This window comes from Bos indicus x Bos taurus, chromosome 28, assembly GCF_003369695.1.
Source record: "Bos indicus x Bos taurus breed Angus x Brahman F1 hybrid chromosome 28, Bos_hybrid_MaternalHap_v2.0, whole genome shotgun sequence".
In the NCBI taxonomy this organism is placed as follows: Eukaryota; Metazoa; Chordata; class Mammalia; order Artiodactyla; family Bovidae; genus Bos; species Bos indicus x Bos taurus.
Window position 1 is genome coordinate 79,236 of NC_040103.1, and position 26,637 is coordinate 105,872.

General features: G+C 37.9%; 1 protein-coding gene and 1 pseudogene across 1 annotated transcript; both read left to right on the forward strand.

Moving 5' to 3' along the window:
- Positions 1-4,497: 4,497 nt before the first annotated feature.
- LOC113885181 lies at positions 4,498-5,438 on the forward strand (annotated as a pseudogene).
- A 412-nt stretch (positions 5,439-5,850) lies between these two features.
- On the forward strand, positions 5,851-25,651 carry LOC113885182 (olfactory receptor 5D14). Its single transcript, XM_027530318.1, has 2 exons — positions 5,851-5,952; positions 24,701-25,651. Exons 1-2 carry the CDS (start codon positions 5,851-5,853, stop codon positions 25,649-25,651), a joined length of 1,053 nt encoding a protein of 350 aa, XP_027386119.1.
- The last annotated feature ends 986 nt before the right edge of the window (positions 25,652-26,637 follow it).

Here is a 26,637-nt window from a genome sequence, read left to right on the forward strand (position 1 = left end):
TTTTTCTATAATTTTTTGAAGAAATCCATGAAATAGGCTATTGAGGCTCTATCTCCAGTGATTTAGAAGAAATTACCTTCTTGCAAATTGCCACATAAAAAAGTATTCAAGCTATTTTCTGGATGTGGGATATAAAAGGAAATAGCTCAAGAAATACTCTCTGTGGTCTAAATCCTCAAGGTCATGGAAGCATAAATAAGCCCTACATTTTGTTCATAGGAATCACATTCAGCTTCCAAATCTCTCTCTCTTTCTCTATCTCTCTGGCTTTTCCTTTCTCTTAGTTTTTCTGGATATTAAGAAAGAATTATATTCCAGCCCCATTACATTTTTGTGGGCTCCTGCTACATTGACCAACTCCTTCATATTTCACATGATATTTGAATTCAGAGTGGGAACTCCCCTGGAGACATGTAATAGTAGAAACAGGATCTTCAGGTGAGTTGGTTTCAGGTGGGATGTTCTATCGTGTTTCTTTTCTCTCCTTTGGGGAACTCTGAGATCCTGAAACCTCTAAAGTAGTGGACACTCTTTGTCAGTCTTTGTGTGGTGATGTCTCCCGAGTCCATTTTCCTGAAGGCTGAGCTTTGATCTCCTTCCCCTTCACTGGGGTATCATCCTGATTTTTGCTCTGAGGATATCCACACTGTGCTTAGCAGAATAGTCACAATGAAAATTTTAAAAATATTATAATGCCTGAGAATTCCTCAACACCTCAAAATTGAGTCAAAAGAAGGTAAGAAACATATGTATATAATAATAATGAACACCATAATATAAAATTCAATTTTTCTGACAGTAATGTCTGCAGGTATGTCAAGGGTGTAGGAAATATTGTTGAAGTGAAAAGGAAAAGTGTCTTTATGATAGCAATTTTCATGAAATGCTTTGTATATTGTTCAAGTGCTGTATCAGTATGTAAGAAAAGAAGAAATTACAGACATTATATTCTGAGAATACTGGCGATTAAAGAAGGTTGAAAATTTAAGAATATAGCTAGGGTAAGGCTTTAGGTAAAACTGAGCAGAGAAATTTAGGCTTGATAAATTAGTTAATAGGAAGAAATTAAAGTTTTTAAGAGTCAGAAACTGTCATAACAGATACAGTAATCAAGAAAAGAAGAAATTGGTTTTCTCATGGTGCAGGGTAGCAGCACAACAGGCAAGCTGGCTGAGCCTAGGTGACCATGAGATTAAAATGGATTAAAGAGATTTCTTTAACAAATGGTGCTGGGAAAACTGGTCAACCATTTGTAAAAGAATGAAACTAGAACACTTTCTAACACCATACACAAAAATAAACTCAAAATGAATTAAAGATCTAAATGTAAGACCAGAAACTATAAAATTCCTAGAGGAGAACATAGGCAAAACACTCTCCGACATACATCACAGCAGGATCCTCTGTGACCCACCTCCCAGAATATTGGAAATAAAAGAAAAAATAAACAAATGGGACCTAATTAAACTTAAAAGCTTCTGCACAACAAAGGAAACTATAAGCAAGGTGAAAAGACAGCCTTCAGAATGGGAGAAAATAATAGAAAATGAAGCAACTGACAAACAACTAATCTCAAAAATATACAAGCAACTCCTACAGCTCAATTCCAGAAAAATAAACGACCCAATAAAAAAATAGGCCAAAGAACTAAATAGACATTTCTCCAAAGAAGACATACAGATGACTAACAAACACGTGAAAAGATGCTCAACATCACTCATTATCAGAGAAATGCAAATCAAACCACTATGAGGTACCATTTCATGCCAGTCAGAATGGTTTCGATCCCAAAGTCTACAAGAAATAAATGCCGGAGAGTGTGTGGAGAAAAGGGAACCCTCTTTCACTGTTGGTGGGAATGCAAACTAGTACAGCCACTATGGAGAACAGTGTGGAGATTCCTTAAAAAACTGGAAATAGTACTGCCTTATGACCCAGCAATCCCACTGCTAAGCATAAACACTGAGGAAACCAGAATTGAAAGAGACATGTGTACCCCAATGTTCATTGCAACACTGTTTATAATAGCCAGGACATGGAAGCAACCTAGATGCCCATCAGCAGATGAATGGATAAGAAAGCAGTGGTACATATACACAATGGAGTATTACTCAGCCATTAAAAAGAATACATTTGAATACATTCTAATGAGGTGGATGAAACTGGAGCCTATTATACAGAGTGAAGTAAGCCAGAAAGAAAAACACCAATACAGTATACTAATGCATATATATGGAATTTAGAAAGATGGTAACAATAACCCTGTATACGAGACAGCAAAAGAGACACTGATGTATAGAACAGTCTTTTGGACTCTGTGGGAGAGGAAGAGGATGGGATGATTTGGGAGAATGGCATTGAAACCTGTATAATATCATATATGAAATGAGTCACCAGTCCAGGTTCGATGCATGATACTGGATGCTCGGGGCTGGTGCACTGAGACGACCCAGAGGGATGGTATGGGGTGGGAGGAGGGAGGAGGGTTCGGGATGGGGAACACATGTATACCTGTGGCAGATTCTTTTTGATATATGGCAAAACTAATGCAATATTATAAAGTTAAAAAATAAAATAAAGGAAAAAAAGAGACCAAAATAGTTTTACAAAGGAAAAAATAAATAAATAAAAATAAATAAATAGAATTGGATGATTATTAAGAATCAGATAATAATGAGAAAACAAAGGGGAAACGGAGACAATTTATTAAAGGATAGTGATTGATGAATTAACATGAACAGGGCCAAGAGGAAATTCAGAAAAAAAAAAGAGAGAGAGAGTTGAGCTATTCTTCAACATCACAAATTGTTCCTTCATTTTTGTTGCTGCCAACTTTGGACCTTGACCTGTTTCTTAGATTCTTTAAAATAATATGTGTTTAAAAATAATACCAATTATTCAGAGTGCTAAGAATTAAAAAGAATGAGGAGTGGAAAAGCTATATATTTTGAACTCCAGAACTGTCAAACTTTGTGCTAATTATATTAATCTCATTTCCTAACTTAATACTTATACACCTATAAAATATATATTATCATGTCACTATTATTGATAAAGAAGTTGAGGCTCATAAAATCTGAGTGATTCACTAAAGGTCACACAGTAAATGCCAAACCTTGGAACTGCATTTAAATCTATGTTTCCAACTCCTTCTTTCATTGTTCCAGTCTGTCTGTCACTAACTCTTTTCCACTTCCCACCCATTCCCTTTTCTGCATATAGGAAATACAGTTTTTGAGTGTCAAAAGTACCATTAAGCTATTCAAGAAATAATGAATTATTTCTCCCTTCTCATGGTCAGATAAAACTAAAATTGCATCTGTGTTTATGAGAGTCGAACTAATAGTCTTTATTAATCTGAATATTTCAGATGTGTGCTTGTTATTGGTTAGCTTATTTTAAAATCTTTGCTAAATAAATATGCTTCTGTTGTTATAAACTGCTTACCAGTAAAAGATGCTTTTGCTTTCTCAAAATAATGTATACAAATAATTGTATGACTCAAAGCAAGATTATCACCTGTAGTTTTAATCAAACTCAATATTCCTGTCACCAGAAGTTTTGAGGGTGATAATGTAACCACTTGTATTTATTACTGTATTCTCTGATTTTCTTGAGAAACATTATAGAATGTGGAATAGTTGAGCAAAATATATTTTAAGTTATCCTGTAATTCAGATATTCTATAAGCATTTAATGCTATAATATTCTAATAGAGATATTGATCAAAGAGTTTAAAAGACTATATTGAGAGCATCAGTGGCAATATGTGAGACAAACAATAAACAGTCAAACGGGAAAGAAAACAACAGTGAGGGCACTGCAAATTATAATACGGCGTAATTACTTTACCAGGTCACAGCATTGAACACAAAGCCAATAATTTCAGCATCAAACTGAAATCATTGGAAAACTTGAAGATAGAGCTTTATTTCCTTCAATGTCCATTTATGTTTTCCAAAATGTGAAAATTCTTGTGGTGACTCATGACCTCTGATCTTCAGTTTGATGATGATCTTCAGTTTGAACATAATGATGGAAGTACTACTGCCTCTAAAAATATTACTCCTCCTGCTTTTTAAAATAAATTTGAGTGCTGTGTTTTCATTTATTGTTATGTTACTCTCATTAAACAGCACAGACCTTCAGAATGATGGAACTGTGAAAAACATGTTTTTCCATGACACTACAGAAAATATTTCTCTGACTCTAAACTAAATTCAATTCCTGTCACTCACTGTCACTCAAATCTAACTCATCACCAGCAGGCTGTGTTAATTCAAACAAGTTTCTTAACTCATATATGCTACCATTTCGTTTTGTAAAATATGAGACTGGTTGTTTTGAAATTCACAAGTCTTATTTAGTGGTCAAAACTAATGTACCAATATTTTAGCACAATGTCTGCCACACAATAAATGTGATATCCATGTATTGTCATCATTATCATTGTTATCATTTTATTATCACTATTTCATATTTTCTCCAACAACAGCTATGTGGTTTGCTGAAGGAAATAAGAGTGCTGGAGCCATGTTCACCCTCTTGGGCTTCTCAGAATATCCCGACCTCCAGGTTCCCTTGTTCCTGGTTTTCCTCATCGTCTATGCAGTCACCATGTTGGGGAATGTGGGCATGATCACCATAATCAGGATCAGTCCCAAACTCCACACCCTCATGTAATTTTTTCTCAGTCACTTGTCCTTTGTTGATTTCTGCTATTCCACCACAGTTACACCCAAACTCTTGGAGAATTTGGTGTGGAAAATAGAACCATCTCTTTCACAGGATGCATCATGCAATTCTTCTCAGCTTGTACGTTTGCAGTGGCAGAGGCATTCATGTTTGCAGTGATGGCCTATGACCAATTTGTGGCCATTTTTAAGCCTCTACTCTACACAGTGGGCATGTCCCCAGAGCTCTGTGCATCATTAGTGGCTGGTCCCTGCACGTGGGGTGTAGTCTCCTCCCTGACACTCACCTGTTCTCTCCAGACATTATCCTTCTGTGGGTCTAACATCATAAGTAATTTCCTCTGTGAGCACTCTGTCATTGTCTCCATCTCCTGCTCTGACCCCTTCATCAGCCAAGTGCTATTTTGCCATTGCCATATTCAATGAGGTGAGCAGCCTGGAAATTATCCTCACTACTTATATTTCTATTTTTGTCACTATCATAAAAATGCCCTCTGCTGGGATTTGCCAAAAGCCTTCTCTACTTGTGCCTCCCATCTGACCACCATCACCATGCTCCATGGGACTGTTCTGTTCCTTTATCGTGTGCCCAGCTCCAAAAACTCATGGCTTATGGTCAAAGCAGGTTATATATTTTATACAGTGGTGAGTTCCATGCTGAACCATCTGATCTATAGCCTCAGGAACAAAGATGTGAAAGAGAGTGTCAGGAAATTAATTTATCACTTAATACAATTTTGCTGAAGATTTGTATGTCCAAAAGAAATTTGATCTATTACAGTGTTGATTAAATCTTCTTGTAGAGACGATGACTCAAATTATGTAGTCAACTCGCTAGATCATAAATTTAGAGTCATAAATTGGCTATTTGATCTTTTAGTTTCTGTTCAACTCAGTGTCAAATAAAATAGCTATATATCATGTGTAAAATGATATGTGTTGTGGGTGTATGCAAAGTGAAACTGTGAGTTGTTCAGTCATGTCTGACTCTTTGCCACCCCACAGACTATAGCCTGACAGGTTCCTCTCTTCATGGAACTCTCCAGGAAAGAATAATGGAGTGGGTAGCCATTGCTTCTCCAGGGGATCTTCCTGACCCAGGGTTTGAACCTGGGTTTCCTGCATTTCAGGGAGGTTCTTTACCTTCAGAGCCACCATGGAAGTGCTGTGGGTGAATAGTGTCCCACAAATATCCATGTCACCCAGAACTCAGAATGTCACCTTATTTGAAAATAAGATCTTTGCAGATGTAATCAAGGTAAGAGTTAAGATGAGCTCAAAGTGAACTCCAAATCCAATGAGTGTCCTTGTAAAAGACAGAAAAAGATACACAGAGACACACAGGGAAGGAGGGTGTGTGAATTCTGCTTCTCTCTCTTTCCTCTTAAACCACACACAATTCTTAAAATAAAAAAAAAAAAACTCATTTTTAGTATTGTTGGTACATAACTGCTTCCTGGATGTTTGTAAACCTGCACTTTACACAGCTGTTGTGCCCCAGAAGCTGTGTTCCATCCTTCTGGCTGATGCTACAGCAGAGCGTAGACTATTTCTTACACTCATCCTTTCAGTTGTACTCCCTACTGTGAGTCCATCATAGTTAAAATATTTGATATGATCTGCGGATATTGAAGAATCCTTGCATCTCTGGGATAAAGCCCACTTGATCGAGACAGCAAAAGAGACACTGATGTATAGAACAGTCTTATGGACTCTGTGGGAGAGGGAGAGGGTGGGAAGATTTGGGAGAATGTCAATGAAACATGTAAAATATCATGTAGGAAACGAGTTGCCAGTCCAGGTTCGATGTACCATGCTGGATGCTTGGGGCTGGTGCACTGGGACGGCCCAGAGGGATGGTATGGGGAGGGAGGAGGGAGGAGGGTTCGGGATGGGGAACACATGTATACCTGTGGCAGACTCATTTTGATATTTGGCAAAACTAATACAATTATGTAAAGTTTAAAAATAAAATAAAATTAGAAAAAAAATATGGACAGAAACAATTGAAAAAAAAAATATTTGATATGAATAGTCTGCTGCCCTTTTAGATCTTGTTTTACTTTAGCCAATTCAATGAACTAAGAAAGTTCATAGTCATCATTTCCTAGCTTTCCCTCTGTCACTATTTTAAAGATACTTTCTACCTGTGGGCATCACAGAGTCCTGTCTACCTGTGTCCTCCACACATCATCATCCTTTCTCTCTATAGTATATGCATGCTGTGTGCTAAGTCACTTCATTCGTGTCTGACTCTTTGAGACCCTGGACTGTAGCCACCAGGCTCCTCTGCCCATGGGATTCTTGATGCAAGAATATTGGAGTGGGTCGCCATGCCCTCCTCCAGGGGATCTTCTGGACACAGGGATTGAACCCGAGTGGCTTATGTCTCCTGCAGGTACCTTATCACTAGCGCCACCTGGGAAGCCCCTCTATAGTATGTTCAGTTCCAAATTCTCATAAATAATTGTTCAAGTACAGTCTCTTTTATACCATGCTAGTCCTCATGCTGAACTCACTGACATAATATTTGAAATACAAAAACATGAAACACCTTGTAAATAAGTTAATAGGCTCCAAAATATTTTAGTGCTCAATCCAGCATTAATAAATATATTTCAATGAAATCATGTATGTGCGTATTCGACTATCACCTTCCAAGAAAGTTCTTTTCTGAAAACCTAACATAATGAGATAATCACTCCTTATTCCCTTAACTTGATTTATATTTTTCCTAGAAATTGATGATATGTTTAGTACATGCTACAATTTATTTGTCTCTTATTTCCTTCTCCCTGTATACACTCCAAGAGAGCAGAAATTTCTGGTATTATTATTGTATCTTATATCTTTAATGCGTAAAAAATTACCTAGAAACATGTTTGGCCTTCATTGAATACTTGTCAGATGAATAAAAGATGAAAAGAAATGAAAATTTCTGACTAAATAATAATTAGTAATAATAATTAATAATAATAATAATAATTAGCACTGTGCTCACCTAGGTAAGGGAGCTTCCCTGGTGGCTCAGATAGTAAAGAATCCTCCTGCAATGCAGAAGACCCAGGTTTGATCCCCAGATTGGGAAGATCCCCTGGAGAAGGAAATGGCAACCCACTCCAGTATGATTGTCTGGAGAATTCCATGGACAGAGTAGCCTGGCTATGGTCCATGTGGTCACAAAGAGATGGATAGAACTAAGTGATTAACACTTCACCTAGGTGATGTCTCTTTAATGAATATAGTTGTCACATGAAATTTAAAAAGGTAAAATAACGTAAATAATACACTCAAAGATAAAAAATAGCCATACTTATATAAATGCTTCTATTGCTGAATACTGTACCCTGGAATATATTTCTTTGTCTAATTTTAAGTATTTAGTTGTAGTTGAATATTCTATAAACATTTGACTCTTGCAGTTTTCAGAACCACAGAAATGACACTTCCATTATCAAAAGTGTCTCATAATTAGGCCTTGAATGTAGTTTATTAAAATTGGCCACGTTCAGTTTAGGGATCTTGCCATTTCTAAGCTAATACAGATTTCAGAAAATCTGAAGTGTTTATTCAGTAATGTAGTTAATAGTTTAGATATATTAGTTCATTTGAATTACTTGGACCCAGAAATTCAAACTTGTAGGGTACTAGATATAATTGATAAGTAATATCCTTGATTAGGTTGATTCTGGTCCACCACAATTGGAGAAATTTGTTTATAACTTGGATTAAAAGCCAGAATGATACTGGATCATTCCACATATTTCTAGCTAAACTGCTTTGGGACACCTACTAAGTGATACTTGTGCTTATGGGAAAGCTTGAAATACTGATACTTGTAGTCCTGAAGTATAGCACCTCAAAAATATTTGGGTTCCAGAAAAATTGTATGATTCACAAGAAAATGTGTCTAAAATATGTAAAAACCCTTTAGAAAGTCTGTGAAAATCTCTCTTTAAGCTATTATACTTACTTGTTATGCTAATATTTCAATTAAAAATTCTTATAAAAGTTGGTCTCTCTTAAGGTAATGAACAAATTATGAATTCAGAGTAGGTAAATATTAAAAATCAAAATAAATGTACCATGTTAGAATTAAAGTATGTTCTATTGAAGCACATGGAAACATTATAAAGGAGCCTCAGAATGATAGAAAAAAAATTAAATATATTTAAGAAGCTGAAGATCAATATCTACAATCAGTATCTACTAAATATCAATATTACAATATCTATGACAAAATAATTAGGAAAATACAGTAAAGAAGTAATAAAACAGAAAATATGTGGAACAAATCATCTTGTTTTTCCTTGTGTATACAACAGGCTTTTTTTTTTTTTTTTCCTGTATGTCATCACATGAAAAATCATAGCAAATCACTGCTCTGGAGAAACTCAAATGTATATGCACAAAAAGATGTTAAAAAACATTCAGCTGCATATAGATTGCAATAAAAAAAATAGAAATAGCCTTAATGGACATTAAAAAAATGGTATAGTCACACAATTAAATACTGTACAAGTTAAAACTATTGCATTAGAAAAGTATACCAGTTAGCATAAATATCATTCAACCTCATTTATATTCAAAAGTACAGTAAATACTATATATCTTGATTATAAATATTCACATAGGTACTACAAGATAAACAACATCATGGGCATGAAAATAACCAAATTATAGACAAAGCTACTCACCAATAAACTACCATCCTAAAGGAGAGAGGTCCTGGGTGTGCATTGGAAGGACTGATGTTGAGGCTGAAACTCCAGTACTTTGGCCACCTCATGTGAAGAGGTGACTCATTGGAAAAGACCCTGATGCTGGGAGGAATTGAGGGCAGGAGGACAAGGGGACAGCAGAGGATGAGATGGTTGGATGGCATCACCGACTCAATAGACATGAGTTTGGGTAAACTCCAGGAGTTGGTGATGGACAGGAGGCCTGGCGTGCTGTAGTTCATGGGGTCGCAAAGAGTCAGACACGACTGAGGGACTGAACTGAATAGAACTGAACTGCCAGGAGGTTATGAAAGGATCTTTGATCTGTGATGTAGTGTGTTCTAAAAAAAATAAATAAGCAATGTTTTTTTGTTTTTGTTTTTGTTTTTTTTTTTAGATCGAGCTCTCAGTGCTTCAGTGGGAAAGAAAAGTCACAATTGAAAGTCTCAGTGTTCTTTATTTCTTCCCCAAAGGAGATCATTAAAAGTACCAAAATATCTTTTCTTAGGAAGCAATTACTTTTTGATGTTCAGGGAGTTTGGAGTAGATAAAGCAACGTGTCTTCATATTTAGTTTTCTCGTTTATAACCAGTGTGACATAAATCTCTGGTGTAAATCCAAAACCATTTAGACATTCCACATGTAGAAGATTTAGAAATGCTGTGAATGGTAAATGGTTCTTATCCAATGATATATTGGTAAAGAAAAAAGCAGGCCCTAGAAAATTAAAAGATGAAACTGCTCTTTAACTGACCTTACTATTTAGTACTCTGAAATGTTTAACTCACGGAAAAAAATTAAAGTCTTAGCCAAAAGGCAGAGTCACCTTAAATTACAACATAATTATAATGATATTTTTTTCCAGAAGAGAAGCAGCTTATTTCCAAAGAAAATATACACATAGCCAAAAGATACACTAAGACATGTTCAACATCACTGATAATTAGGGAAATGCAAATTAAACCCCAAATGAAATATCACCTAACACTTTTTGGAGAAGGAAGTGGCAACCCACTCCAGTGTTCTTGCCTGGAGAATCCCAGGGACTGAGGAACCTGGTGGACTACCATCTAAGGAGTCACATAGAGTTGGACACGACTGAAGCGACTCAGCAGCAGCAACACCTTTTTAAGAATGGCTATTATCCAAAAACTAAACAGAAAGACAAAAACAAAAATAAGATAGGAGAGAAAATCCTAGCAAGAATTTGCTACTAGCAAAGAGAAAATAGAATCTTGGTGCACTGTTGGTGACTGTATAGAAAATGGTGCATAATAATGAACATACAACTACCATATGATTTGGTAATCTCACTTTTGAGCACATGTCCAAAGGAAATGAAATCAATTTATCTTGAAGATATATCTGCATCCTTACATTCATTGCAGCATTATTCACAATAGTCAAGACATGGAAACCATACAAGTATCATAAGTGTCCATTGACAAATGAAAGGATTAAGAATTTTAAGAGTATGTATAGTAATATATAATATTATTCAGGTATAGAAAACAAGGAAATCCTGCCATTTTCAACAACATGGATGAATCTTGAGGGCAATATGCTAAATAAAGTAAGACAAAGGAAGACAAATGCCATGTTGTCTCACTTATATATGGAATCAGGAAAAAATGACCTCATAGAAGCAGACTTTAATGGTGATTTGCAAGGGTTGGGGAAGAAATGGCAACCCACTCCAGTGTTCTTGCCTGGAGAATCCCAGGAACGGGGTAGCCTCGTGGGCTGCCATCTATGGGGTCGCACAGAGTCAGACACGAGTGAAGTGACTTAGCAGCAAGGGTTAGGGAGTGAGGGAAGCAGGGAGATACTGGTCTAAGGGTGCAATTTCCAGTTATAAGACAATAAGTTCGCCAGTCCAGGTTTGATGCATGAGACAGGGTGCTCAGGGATGGTGCACTGGAATGACCCTGAGTGGGAGTGAGGTTCAGGATGGGGAATGTGTGTGCATCCATGGCTGATTCATGTCAATGTATGGCAAAAACCATCACAATATTGTAAAGTAACTGGCCTCCAATTAAAATAAATAAATTAAAAATAAATAGTTTTTCAGAAAAAAAAGAACACAATAAGTTCTGAAGATCCAATGTACAGCATGGTGACTGTAGTTAAAAAATACTCTAGTGTATACTTGAAAGTTTCTAAAGAGTTGATCTTAATGCTCTCACCACACACACATTAGTAACTATGTGATATGACAGATATGCTAACTAACTTTATTGTAATGTTTCCCAATACATGTGTATATCAAATCATCCCATTGTACACACTAAAATTATATAGTGTTATAGGTTAATAAAGCTAGAAAATAGTATGCCTCAATAAAAGTGGGAAAGAGGAGAAAGTAGCAAATTTCATCTCTTTATTAAATGGAGAAGATGATACAAACAGGAGACAAAATTTTCAAATAAGTGCAGATACAGTAGAGGACTATAACAGCAGCAAAGTCCTGAGAGGCCAGGGTGGTTATTTCCTCATAACGAGTATCATTGTTCAATACTTTGTGTATCTTGGTGGAAGAAGAAGATAGATAAATACACACATGACAGTGTAAGCATATAAATACACAAATACATTCATATGCATACACACAAATACATACATACTTAAAAAGTCTTCTCAGGACAAAATTAGAGAATTACTGCGAGAGACTGAATAATAGCTCCCAAAGTCACTCAGGCTCTAAACTCTGGAATCTGTGACTGTGACCTATTACAAGGGGACTTTACAGCTGTGATAAGGACTTTGAGATAGGAAGATCATCGGAGTACTAAATATAAGGGTCTTTACAAGAGGCAGGTGGGGGAGATTTGTTACAGAGAAGATGACAATGTGACAATGCACCAGAGACTGGAGTGAGGCTGCTGCAAGTCAAGGAATGCCAGCAACCACCAGAAGCAGGAAAACGAGAAGGATGAATGGTTCCTGGAATCTCCAGAAAGAGCTGTGTACGTTCCCTGTCTCAAGCCCCATAAGACTCATTTTGGACTTCTTGCTAGCAAGATAATAATTATGAATTGTTATAGGCCACTAAATATGAGGCAAAATTTTAACAGTAACAATAGGAAACTAATAGAGTGATCTTTCTAAATATTGAACCTTTTAAGATGCATGATCAGAGGCTAAAAAAAAAAAAAAAAAATGACCACAACTTAATATGTTGATTAATCTCTTAGCCAAAGATATGGGGCAAGAATATCACAAGAAAATCAGAAATCTAGGACATTAGTACTTTCAAAGCAGCTCTGTATTATTTAGACTGACCTCACTCTAGGAAAATAATGAGAAAAAGGAGTCATGGTATGGATGCCTCTGAAGCTTTTTCTTAATCCTATAAGAGTAATGTTATAGGTTATACTTATAATATATTAGAGGAGAGCAATCTAGTTATTCTGGATGGAGTTACACCAGAGGAGAGTAAATTGTGCTGTTTGAGAAAAATTGACAGAGGCAAACCTAAATTCCTCTCTCATTTGTCAATCAAAACTGACAAAATTTTCTTGAAATATAAGATAAAGGCCTATATGAATGTCATTCAAAAATCACCTAGACTACTTTTCACAAACTGATTTACAAATAAAAGGGGTACAGTTTCACAGAACTGGCAAATTGTTGTGTGAGCTATATGGAAGGTGCATTGTGTTTAATGTATTAGATATTTTATACAAACAGATGAGGTAAGAGGTAAACAGTGAGTTCAGCCACAAAGACAGAGAGGCCAGGATAATGTCCTTGTCTGATTTCAATTGCGTGGAAATCAAATATTAATGATACCATTATCAGTTCAGTTCAGTCACTCAGGAATGTCTGACTCTGTGACCCCATGGACTGCAGCACGTCAGCCTTCCCTGTACATCACAGGTGATCCAATTACACACAGGATAAGTTCAGTTCAGTTGCTCAGTCGAGTCCTTCTGACCCCATGAGCCACATTATGCCGGGCCTCCCTGTCCATCATCAACTCCCGGAGTCCACCCAAACCCATGTCCATTGAGTTGGTGATGCCATTCAACCATCTTATCCTCTGATGTTCCCTTCTCCTCCTGCACTCAATCTTTCCCAGCATCAGGGTCTTTTCAAATGAGTCAGGTCTCTGAATCAAGTGGGAAGAGTATTGGTGTTTCAGCTTCGAAATGAGTCCTGCCAATGGACACCCAGGACTGATCTCCTTTAGGATGGACTGGTTGGATCTCCTTGCAGTCCAAGGGACTCTCAAGAGTCTTCTCCAGCACCACAGTTCAAAAGCATCAATTCTTTGGCACTCAGCTTTCCTTATAGTCCAACTCTCACATCCATACGTGATCACTGGAAAAACTATAGCCTTGACTAGAAGGACCTTTGTTGACAAAGTAATGTCTCTACTTTTTAATATGCTGTCTAGGTTGGTCATAACTTTCCTTCCAAGGAGTAAGCATCTTTTAATTTCATGGCTGCAATCACCATCTACAGTGATTTTGGAGCCCAGAAAAATAAAGTCAGCCACTTTTTCCACTGTTTCCCCATCTATTTGCCATGAAGTGATGGGACCAGATGCCATGATCTTAGTTTTCACTCTCCTCTTTTTCACTCTCCTCTTTCATTTTCATGAAGAGGCTCTTTAGTTCTTCTTCACTTTCTGCCATAAGGGTGGTGTCATCTGCATATCTGAGGTTATTGATATTTCTCCTGGAAATCTTGATTCCAGCTTGCACTTCCTCCAGCCCAGCATTTCTCATGATGTACTCTGCATAGAAGTTAAATAAGCAGGGTGACAATATACAGCCTTGATGTACACTTTTTCCTATTTGGAACCAGTCTGTTGTTCCATGTCCAGTTCTAACTGTCACTTCCTGACCTGCATACAGATTTTTCAAGAGGCAGGTCAGGTGGTCCAGTATTCCCATCTCTTTCAGAATTTTCCACAGTCTATCATGATCCACACAGTCAAAGTCTTTGGCATAGTCAATAAAGCAGAAATAGATGTTTTTCTGGAACTCTCTTGTTTTTTCAATGATCTAACACATGTTGGGAATTTGATCTCTGGTTCCTCTGCCTTTTCTAAAACCAGCTTGAACATCTGGAAGTGCATGGTTCATGTATTGCTGATATAGCTGACTGTGAATTGACTTGTGTCCTGTTCATTATAACTCAAATATGAAATATATCTCTGACAATATGCTTTCTAGGAAAGTAATGACAACACTGGGCATATCACATGTGAAAAAAAAAAGTTGGAAAATTATATCTGAATCTTTTACATTTTTTGGTAAATGGTAATTAAATCCAAGAAAGAATAGATATTAAACATATACTCAAGAAACAGACAAACCAAATTGCAAAGAAAACTATGTATGTAAACTTCCAATTCTAGACATCATTTTGTGTGTGTGTGTATACATATACATATACATATATATATATATATATATATATATATATATATATAGTGCGGGGAGCGAGCTCCGCCCCTGGCAAAGGTCATGAGGAAGGAGGCTTGGCATACGCAAAGGCGGGATCAAGCCTCAGGAGTCTCCCTGGAAATTCTCGAGCAATCTACCCCCCAAACCAGAGTCTGCCTACTTTCTGCTTTGTGCTTTCACCTACACCTCTGACTTAACGGGAGGCTGTCCCCCACTACCTCTCTGAAAAAAGAGTTAGCTTACAGCTCCAGTTAATAATTCCTGGGTGTGACAGTGTTTCAACCTACAAACTCCCTTGGAAGTCCTCTAGCCTGCCTGAATAGGTTTTTCCGGCCACATGTGATTGCTCAGAGCCTCCAAACTGTGAGAGGCATGAGATGTTCTGAACTGTCTAAATACAGATTCCTTTGAGCAGTCAAAAGATTGATTAGAAATTGTATTGGTGAAGGGATTTTCACTTGTTGGGCCAATATTTGCTGCTAAGTCTCCATGTCCCTTACCTGCTGTGTCCCTGGCAGTGTATTGATTAATATAATTGGTGTAAGTAGTAGCTTTAATGTTTGTAACCTGGGACCCTTGAGTTAATTCTTTTTCTTGTTATAGCCCATCACACCTTTGCTCTGTGTAGGAATGCAACTTTATCTAATGCTTTTTGGAGGCTGGCGCCTGACTTTAGAATAATCACCTTTAGAGAAAAAGGCCTCCGGGCCAGAAGATGATGCAAATCACCTAAACTTTTGCATATGATAAGTCTGCAGGAAGAAAGCCTGGCTTACTGCATGACTCTACCCCTTCCCCCATTATCCTCTATGCATAACTTAAGGTATAAAAACTACTTTGGAAAATAAAGTGCGGGCCTTGTTCACTGGAATTTGGTCTCCCCATGTCGTTCTTTCTTTCATCTTCTAGCTGAACTTTTCCTCTGAGGCAGGGAAGCTCGTCAAGCCTACTAATTTTGCCTGGGCTTCTAAGATCTGACCGGGGAGGCCTTAGTGTCTCCTCTCCTTCGGGAGAACGGGAGGACGCCTGCGGCCTTCGTAGGTGACGTAAATTCCCTGCTTTGGAATTTTATTCAGCCTCTTTTCTTCACTGAATTTCTTCACTGAGCTATCCTTATTTCACCACTCTATATCCTTAATAAACGTTTAATTAAGCAGTTGTTTCCTGATCCTCGCCAACGCCGTTCCCGCTTCGAATTCCCTGGATCAGCCGGGGCTGGTCCCCGGCAAGTGGCGCCAGAACAGGCTAATTCGAAGGTAGGTACCTCAGAAAAAGTGTTGAGAAAGTGTTGAATTGAAAAAGTGTTGAGAAAGTGTTGAATTTACAGGACGGATAGGCCGCCACCCAGGGTGCCGCGGACCCCCCAGTAGGACAGACAGGGCGAGTAGTGGTGGGAAGTGTTAAAGGGGTTTGAGAGAAAACCCGGTTTTTATTGAAAGTGTCAAAGGGGTTTGAGAGAAAACCCGGTTTCTAGAGTTAAAAGGCCAAAGAAAAGCCTGATCTTTTAAAAGCTAAAAGCTTTGTCTTCTATTATACTTAATTTTCTGACATGGGTAACACTGAAACTAAGAATGGCAACTCTTTATACAAGTAATCTTGAAACTGTTAAAGAGGCTACTGTTAATTTAGATACTTGGGTGAAGGTAAAAAACAACTAAAAACTTATCCTATAAATATGATTAAAAATGTTCTGGACCCTCATCATGAGGCTGTGGGATAGCCTATGGGAGAGGCTATAGCGGTGGATGGTAGTGGGTCTCCACCTTCTGCGCAGATCATATTTTCTGCCATTGACGAAGAAAAGGAGGGAGACTGTGCTCTACCTCCTGAGGAAGGAGAGGGCTTACAGGACGCTGCGGCCGGGCACCCTGGAGAGCCCCCTCCCCCTCTACACAAACCTTTAAAACTTTATCCAACAATTTCTGATTTAAGGCGACTACTCCACCTCCGCTTGCACCTCCCAGGGCCTAAAAATTCCCCAGTTTACATCCAAAGTCTCCCAGAGCATTGCATAAGGCTGAAAAAGATAAAAAAGATTTCTTTTAAACAAAGGAGCCTTTAAAAAAAAATACACAATATATAGAGCCTGCTCCTTGCAGAAAACCCCCTCAGGGGGGGCTCACCCAAGCGAAAAAAGAAAAAGAAAAAAAAAGTGAAAAAGAAAAAAGGAAAGAAAATAGAGAAAGATCTAAAGATAGAGAAAGAGCTAAAGAGTGAAAAGGAGAGGAACGGAGAATGAAGGAATCAGGGAACGCAGCAAGATAGAGAAAGAAAGTTAAAAAAGGAGATAACAGAGAAAAAGATAGGGAGAAAGGGGAAAAAAAAAGATTAGGGAAGAGAAGAGGGTAAAGGGAAAGAAACGAAGGAAAGAGAAGGGTAGCGAAAAAGGAAGGGGGAGAGAAAAGTGAGAAAAGCAGGAAGAGAGGAAAAGAGAGAGAGAGAGAGACTGTAAGAGACGCTGAGACCAGGTGCCCTGGCGAGCTCCCCCTCCCCCCCACCCTCCCTGCGCAAACCTTAAAAAAAAAAAAAACTTATCCACCACTTTCTGATTTAAGGCCATTGCTGCCGCCTCCGTTTGCACCTTCCAGGGCCCAAGAGTTCCCCACTTTGCCCCCAAAGCCTCTCAAAGTGTTGCCTAAGCCTGAGGAAGATAAAAAGTTTTTTGAACAGTGGAGATTTTAAAACAGACTGCGTGCACAATATGCAGTGCTCCTTCACCCAGGCTAAGAAAAAAGCGGACGGTAAAGGGATTTAGCAACAATATTAACCCCTGATATGCCGGTTGCTCCGATTCCAATGGGAGTGGCTGGCCCCCTGCCTGAGGGCATTGTAGGACTTGTGCTAGGGTGTAGCTCGCTTTCTTTTCAAGAAATTTCGGTGGTATATGGTGTGGTAGATTCTGATTATATTGGAGACATTATAGTTTTGATCTCGCCGCTTACCAAAACTGTGCAAATTAATAAAGGTCAAAGAATAACACAGTTTTTGCTTTTACCTTATCAGGCAGGAAAAAACTTGACTTCTCAAGCTAAGAGCCACAGAGCGTTTAGATCTAGTGATCCAGCCTTTTGGGTGCAGGAAATTACAGCTCCAAGGCCTTTAAAAGATCTTTTAATTCAAGAAAATAAAATGTCAGGGCTATTAGACACAGGAACAGACGTCTGTTAACATTGCTGGGAAAGACTGACCCAGCTCCTGGCCAACACATACTACTGAAAATGAGTTGAGATTAGAGAAAGTGGTATGTGGGATGGGAATGCTGTAGAGAAAAAGGTGAGGGAGAGTTTAAAACCTTGAAGAGTAGTGAGTTCCCCATTGCTGAAGTATTCAAGCAAAGATTAGATGGTTGCTTGTCATCTAAAAGGCTATAGACCAGATTTAGTTTACAAAACGATAACTGGAGAAGCTTATAAACATGTTGTGCAACACCTCTTTACTTGCTTCTCATATTTAGGTCTGCCAAAAGTTTTAAAAACTGATAATGCCCCTTTGAAGCTGCGGAGAGATTGTTTGCTAACTTTAAATGATTTCCAAAAATTATTAGGGGACATTAACTGGATACGCCCTCATTTAAAACTGACTACTGCAGATTTAAAGCCTTTATTTGATTGCTTAAAAATTGATCCTAATTCCAGTTCTAAGAGAAAGTTGACTAATGAGACAGAGTTAGCTCTTGTTGAAGTGTATGAGACTTTAAATGATCAGTTAATTAGGATTAATATTACCAAAAGATGAGATTAAAGTATTCTTGCCATAAAACATACACCTACAGGGTGCTTGTGACAAAAAGGCCCATTGGTTCCATCTACCAGTGACCCCAAGAAAAATAGTTTTATCTTATCCCAGCTTGGTGGCACAATTAATTATAAAAGGAGGGGGGAAAAAAAGTGTGGAACTTTTTAGAAAAGAAGTAGCAAATATAATAATTTCACTCAATAAGGATCAACTGCAAGTCTTTTACAAAGTAGTGATGATTGGCAAGTTGCCCTGATAGATTTCAGGGGTCAAATTTTGTTTCATTTGCCCTCAAGCCTCCACAGTAGTTAAAAGTTCAAAAATGTTAGATTGGCAGTTTGAGGATACCTGTGGAACTTTCCAACCCTATGTAGTTCCTATGCTCCCCTTTACCCTATGGGGGAGGGACGTGCTGTCTCAAATAGGAGATACTCAGAGAAGGGTTTTCTCAATTTCTTAGTTATCAACAGGAGGTACAATTAACAATACTTTATATATTGTTATAAATACGTAATATAAATATATTTGCCTAATTACAGTTTGCCTAATTAGATATGGGTATAAATAAAATATAATAAAGGTATACCTAATTCTATTTATAGATCTATACTTAATTAATTTGTATATAAATTAGTATGTATACTATATATGCATATTATATATATACTGTATAATTAAATATATATTGCAGTAATGTAATGTGTGTGGCTGATATTAATTGGTATGGATTGATGTGCTGTAATGATATATGTTCTGTATACTGTATAAATATATATGTGTGACATGTATTATTACAGTACATTGGTTTGTGTTGGTTGGTATTAGCTGTGTACGTGTTGTATTGCTGTAATATATATTAATTAACATTAATTATAAAGATTAATTCAAGTATATTATGTCAATAAGTCTATACTTGTTGCCATATATAAATACATTTTGCATTTAGGTATATCTGTATATCAAAATGAGATAAGGAGGTTATACATTTATTATTTAAATTTATAGAGACCTAAACTAAACATTAGACCTAAATTAACATATCTCTAAATTTATGTTGTTAAAATGTAAATTTAAAAAATTTTAAAAATTAAATTGACAACTGCTTGACAATTCCTTTGCCATAAAACCCCCCTCCCCATAGGTGTAATTGGGGTAACCAGACAAAAAATTGGTTTTATAGCAAAACGGCCCCCTAGAGTGGGTCCATCTTCCCACTCAAACTAAAAATGTAGTGGCTTCTTATCCAGGATTGATAGCTACTTTGATATTAAAGCAAAAAAGCGGAGCATTGAAATTGTAATTCCATATAATGAGGAACAACTTGGTGCTCTTCTAATGTTTGATGACAATCTCCTATTCCAAATGCTCAGATAGTTTTTACTGATGGGTCAGCAAACGGTAAAGCCTCCATAGTTACTAAAAATCACCAAAAAGTTTTAGAAACACAGGAAACTTCAGCTCAAAGAGCTGAAATAACAATAGTCATAAAGGCTTTTGCTATGTTTGCAGATGAGGAATTTAACCTTTATTCTGATTCTCAGTATATTGTCAGGTTGTTTCCACACATTGAAACTGCGGTTTTTGTCTGAAAATAAAACTACCATATTTCATTTTTTAACTAAATTACAGCAACAAATTTGGAAAAGAAATAAAATATTTTTCATTGGACACATTCGGGCTCATTCCAGATTGCCCGGCCCTTAAAATGCCTTTAATAATTTGGCTAAATTGTTAACCAGAAATACAGTGGCTTCTGTGATTGAGGAGGCCAGAGCCTCTCATTCACTTCATCAATACACTACTGCTTTAAGATATCAATTCCAAATTCCCAGAGAGACTGCTTGAGAAATTGTGCGTTCTTGCTTATATTGCCCCACTGTTTATAGTAGGTCTACCTATGGGAATTAATCCTCGCGGTCTCAAACCTAACATACTCTGGCAAATGGATCTAACTCATGTTTCTTCATTTGGAAAACTGTCCTTTGTTATTTAACTGTAGACACCTTTTCTCATTTTATTATTGCAACTGCTCGTGCCGGAGAGGCAGTTAAAGATGTAATACAACATCTCTTTACTTGTTTTTCATATTTGGGCCTACCAAAAGCTTTGAAAACTGACAATGCTCCTGCTTATACTTCTAAGTCTTTTCAGGAATTTTGTATAAAGTTTCAAATTAAACATAATACAGGCGTCCCTTATAATCCCCAGGGACAGGCCATTGTTGAAAGAGCACATTAAACATTAAAAATCCAAATTCAAAAACTAAAAGAAGGGGAGTTTAAGTATCTTTCTCCCCATCAAATCTTGCAACATGCTCTTTTCGTAATAAATATTTGCTCTTTTCGTAATAAATATTCTAAATACTGATCTGGCTGGAACTACTGCAATGCTTCGTCATTGGTGCCTGGAGCAATTGAATGCAAAACCATTAGTTAAATGGAAGGACCTCCTCTCCGGACAATGGAAGGGTCCTGACCCATTATTAACTAGCGGTCGAGGATGTGCTTGCATTTTTCCACAGGATGCAGATTCTCCAATTTAGATCCAAGACAGGTTGATTCGCCCTGTTGCAGACCCCCAGACATCCAGTTCCCCCATTGCTTCGATCACAAAAGAGGAGTCCGCCGGAAGGGGAGGCAAGATAAACATCGAGATCCTGGCACGACCGACGGGGCTGCTGCAGCGCGAACTCCAACCAGAAAATAATTCTACTTTATTCTGTTTTGGCTTGTCTACCCTCTCCTTATGTTTTTTCTCTTTACCAATGATTCTGGAAAACTTAATGTACATGTGACTTTCACTGGTGGACCCAATGTAGTGACTTGTGAACAATGCATGCTCTCATCTTGTTTAAACCCTCAATATAATGTTTGCTCTTTGGTAGTGTTACAATGTCCACCTTATCTTATGATGTAACCACTTATTGATATAACTATAGTCTTGCTGTGTTACAACAACTACAAGATTTAATGTGATCATGACGATTTGTGGGTACTTATTTTAGGAATATCAGCTTTAATAGCAGCAATTACTTCTGTTACTGTGGCAGCAATATCATTGACTCAACAAGTGCATACTGCCCAATATGTTGATGCTATGTCTAAAAATGTCTCTTTAAGTCTAGTAACACAGGAAGTTATAGATAGAAAATTGGAGATGAGAGTAGACGCCTTAGAAGAGGCAATAATGCATATTGGGACTGAGTTACAGGCTTTAAAAGTGAAAATGGCTCTGTCATGCCACGCTGATTACCGGTGGATATGCGTGACATCCTTAAAGGTAAACGAGACAGATTATGAATGGGAAAAAATCAAAAAACATATCTCAGGTGTTTGCAACAGCTCTGACATTGGCCTGGACTTAGGGAAATTTCATAATCAAATACAGACCCTGGAACACTGTCGACTGGATTTTACCACCGCTGGAGCAGCTAATGACTTATTTCCCACCTTCTCTAACTTTACTTCTGGAAAAAACATTCTGTCTAATATCTTTAGTTCTAATTTTGCTTCTCATAATCAGTCTTCCTTGTATTGTCAGGATTCTTTGGCAGAACATTCAAAAGCTCGCGACTGAGCTGCATCTGGCTGTTTTAAGAAATAAAAAAGGGGGAGATGGTGGGGAGCGAGCTCCGCCCCTGGCAAAGGTCATGAGGAAGGAGGCTTGGCATACGCAAAGGCGGGATCAAGCCTCAGGAGTCTCCCTGGAAATTCTCGAGCAATCTACCCCCCAAACCAGAGTCTGCCTACTTTCTGCTTTGTGCTTTCACCTACACCTCTGACTTTACGGGAGGCTGTCCCCCACTACCTCTCTGAAAAAAGAGTTAGCTTACAGCTCCAGTTAATAATTCCTGGGTGTGACAGTGTTTCAACCTACAAACTCCCTTGGAAGTCCTCTAGCTTGCCTGAATAGGTTTTTCCGGCCACATGTGATTGCTCAGAGCCTCCAAACTGTGAGAGGCATGAGATGTTCTAAACTGTCTAAATACAGATTCCTTTGAGCAGTCAAAAGATTGATTAGAAATTGTATTGGTGAAGGGATTTTCACTTGTTGGGCCAATATTTGCTGCTAAGTCTCCATGTCCCTTACCTGCTGTGTCCCTGGCAGTGTATTGATTAATATAATTGGTGTAAGTAGTAGCTTTAATGTTTGTAACCTGGGACCCTTGAGTTAATTCTTTTTCTTGTTATAGCCCATCACACCTTTGCTCTGTGTAGGAATGCAACTTTATCTAATGCTTTTTGGAGGCTGGCGCCTGACTTTAGAATAATCACCTTTAGAGAAAAAGGCCTCCGGGCCAGAAGATGATGCAAATCACCTAAACTTTTGCATATGATAAGTCTGCAGGAAGAAAGCCTGGCTTACTGCATGACTCTACCCCTTCCCCCATTATCCTCTATGCATAACTTAAGGTATAAAAACTACTTTGGAAAATAAAGTGCGGGCCTTGTTCACTGGAATTTGGTCTCCCCATGTCGTTCTTTCTTTCATCTTCTAGCTGAACTTTTCCTCTGAGGCAGGGAAGCTCGTCAAGCCTACTAATTTTGCCTGGGCTTCTAAGATCTGACCGGGGAGGCCTTAGTGTCTCCTCTCCTTCGGGAGAACGGGAGGACGCCTGCGGCCTTCGTAGGTGACGTAAATTCCCTGCTTTGGAATTTTATTCAGCCTCTTTTCTTCACTGAATTTCTTCGCTGAGCTATCCTTATTTCACCACTCTTTATATCCTTAATAAACGTTTAATAAAGCAGTTGTTTCCTGATCCTCGCCAACGCCGTTCCCGCTTCGAATTCCCTGGATCAGCCGGGGCTGGTCCCCGGCAATATAGCTCTTTTCCCTAAGCTTCAATTTCATGCCATTCATTCCAGGGGCATTTTAGTTACATGGAAACAAAGCCCAGCAGCCAATTTCAAGCTGCACTTTTTTGTGTAATTCCAAAAAATTTCTAGTCATTAAAAATGGTACAAGACCTGCCATTTGCCTTAATGATCTGTTGTGATGCTTGTGAAGAAAATGTTGCTAGTGGTCCTCCAGGGTTTGAGTCCCCAGAGCTACAGACTCAGATATAAGAGCCTTGGTCTCCCGGTTATACTCAGCCCACAGAGAAACAGGATGATGGAGACCTGCTTGTCTGTTGCAGGCAAGTTTTTAAAGTTATTTTTGACACAGTAAAAATATTATTTTCTTGAAATGGTAACTGATGTCTTCTTTTCACTTTTCTTTTTATGTTAAACCACTGTAAATGCTGGCCAATTCCGAGTCCAATAATATTAAAGAAATAAATTAACAATCGTGCTTCAAGACCACTGACAACTATTTCACAAATAAGAGAATAAACTTGCTACTGGGAAATGGACATTTATACATAATTATTTATGTGTAGTTTAAATTGGTATATAAACTTTTACAAAAATGAGAAGTAGTTAATTCTGAGAGAACTCTTATCTGATAAATCTTGAGACCCTTAAGAGACGTGTATACAATGTCTAGGTCTGTGATAGAAGTTAAGCCATAAGCTATAAATCCTGATAAAGTGTACACTCCACTTAGAATTCAAACGAACCATCATCCTCCTCAGCAGTGAAGCTGTCCCAGGAAAGGAGTATCCTTTGCTGAACGAAACGTGCTAAAGTGGGATTGCTATGCTCTCTTCTTAGATGTCTCTATTATTTTTATTGATACTTAGAATACAAACATATTATCTTCAAGGCTTTAATTGATTTGTGTATGCATGCAAAATACAGTAACAATATGTGTTGTTCTTTGAGGCAAACATCTCACATTTTTCTTAGACAGTTTCACTTGCTTATGCATTCATGTGAAAATATTTTTATCAGTTATGCGTATACTATGCTTCTAACTGATCAGTGAATGTACTCACTTCAATGTTTTAAGTATTCCTTAGGAAAATACCAGCTGCAATGGATATGCAAAAACAGTTCAGAGACTCAGTTGGATTGGTAGATCCATCCACAGTAGTTATCTAAATAAGGAATGTTGCAAATGGAAAAAGTTAGAACTAATAACTCTTTTCATTTTACTTTGTCCATCATAGAATGTCATATGATTTTCACTTATTTCTGTAAATCTCCTCTTTGTCAAGAAAAACTCCCTTCTCCCATCCTTTCTTTTCAAGGGCATTATAGTGATGACTGCAAGAAATCTGAGTCTGGAGACAACGTTTGCTCTCTTGGGTTTCACAGATTACCCAGAGCTTCAGATTCCTCTCTTCCTAGTGTTTCTGATCATGTACATTATCACTGTGGTAGGAAATCTGGGCATGATGGTAATCATCAAAATTAACCCTAAGTTTCACAACCCCATGTACTTTTTCCTTAGTCATCTTTCTTTTGTTGATTTTTGTTACTCTTCCATTGTTACTCCCAAGCTGCTCGAGAACTTGGTCATGGCTGATAAGAGCATCTTCTATACTAGCTGCATGCTGCAGTACTTCCTGTCCTGCACTGCTGTGGTGACTGAGTCCTTCCTGTTGGCAGTGATGGCCTATGACCGCTTTGTGGCCATCTGTAACCCTCTGCTTTACACAGTGGTCATGTCACAGAGGCTGTGTGCCCTGCTGGTGTCTGGGTCATATCTCTGGGGCATGTTTGGTCCATTGGTACTCCTTTGCTATGCCCTTCAATTAAGCTTTTCTGGACATACAGTGATCAATCACTTTTTCTGTGAATACACTGCTCTCATTGCTGTCTCAAGCTCCAATACACACATCCCCCACCTGCTGCTCTTTACCTTTGCCACCTTCAATGAGGTGAGTACACTTCTGATCATCCTCACTTCCTATGTCTTTATTTTTGTCACTGTGCTAAACATCCGTTCTGCCAGTGGACGTCGCAAAGCTTTCTCCACATGTGCGTCTCACCTGACTGCCATTACCATCTTCCATGGGACAATCCTTTCTCTCTACTGTGTGCCCAATTCCAAGAACTCTCGACAAACTGTCAAGGTGGCCTCTGTGTTCTATACAGTGGTCAACCCCATGCTGAACCCTCTGATCTACAGCCTGAGAAATAAAGATGTGAAGGATGCCTTCCAAAAATTAATAGACACAAAAGCCTCATTTCACTGAACCAATGTCCAAAGAAGTCTTCAATCTTCATTAACAATGGGAAAAGAGCATTCCAAGATGTGTAGCATATATTTACATGAGGTATTTATAGATGACTAAGATATTAATCTATTAAACTGTTCCCCATAAATATAAAATTTTGACAAAGGAACATTCTTTCTTTCTTCCTGCAATACCTAAAATAGTACTTGTCTCTAGGTAAGCCTGTAATAAACATGTTTAAACATGAATGAATAAATGAATGAGTAATTATGTATCCTCATTATGTACTTAGTATTAAATTCTGGTTGTTATATAATAATTACACATGCCTGCTAATGCTGCTGCATGCTGCTGCTGCTGCTAAGTCACTTCAGTCGTGTCCTACTCTGTGCAACCCCATAGATGGCAGCCCATCAGGCTCCCCCTTCCCTGGGGTTCTCCAGGCAAGAATACTGGAGTGGGTTGCCATTGCCTCTCCAATGCATGAAAGTGAAAAGTGAAAGTGAAGTCGCTCAGTTGTGTCTGACTCTTAGCGACTGCATGGACTGCAACCTACCAGGCTCCTCCATCCATGGGATTTTCCAGGCAAGAGTACTGGAGTGGGGTGACATTGCCTTATCCACATAGAATAAATTTGATTAAAACAATGAAATTTGAAAGTTAGAAAATTTAACATATTGTTGATATCATTCCACCTTTCTAATATTCTTCTAAAATGTTGTTTTATGTGGTGTAAATACAGTTCATCAAACAGAACTGCATATTTATCTTACTCAATTTATGACTAATGACTATGAAATAATTTTTTATATTTAAATCAATTATTTAAAACACCTGCCATGTATATAAGTTTAAGATAAACAAATATGCAAAGCAGCTTTTCTGTGAATGTGTTTCCCAGTTATATAAACGGTCACTGCCGATGATGCTCTTTATAGATTTTGGTTTTGTGTTTTTGTCATGAGACTCCCTTCTTCAGTTTCATTCAGTTCAGTCACTCAGTC

Excerpts from the sequence above, each read along its gene's own strand:
- LOC113885182 (XM_027530318.1), top strand. The coding sequence starts at position 5,851 with ATGGAAGTGCTGTGGGTGAATAGTGTCCCACAAATATCCATGTCACCC. Across the intron at positions 5,953-24,700 it reads TCTTTGCAGATGTAATCAAG|GGCATTATAGTGATGACTGC; the intron begins GTAAGAGTTAAG and ends TTTCTTTTCAAG.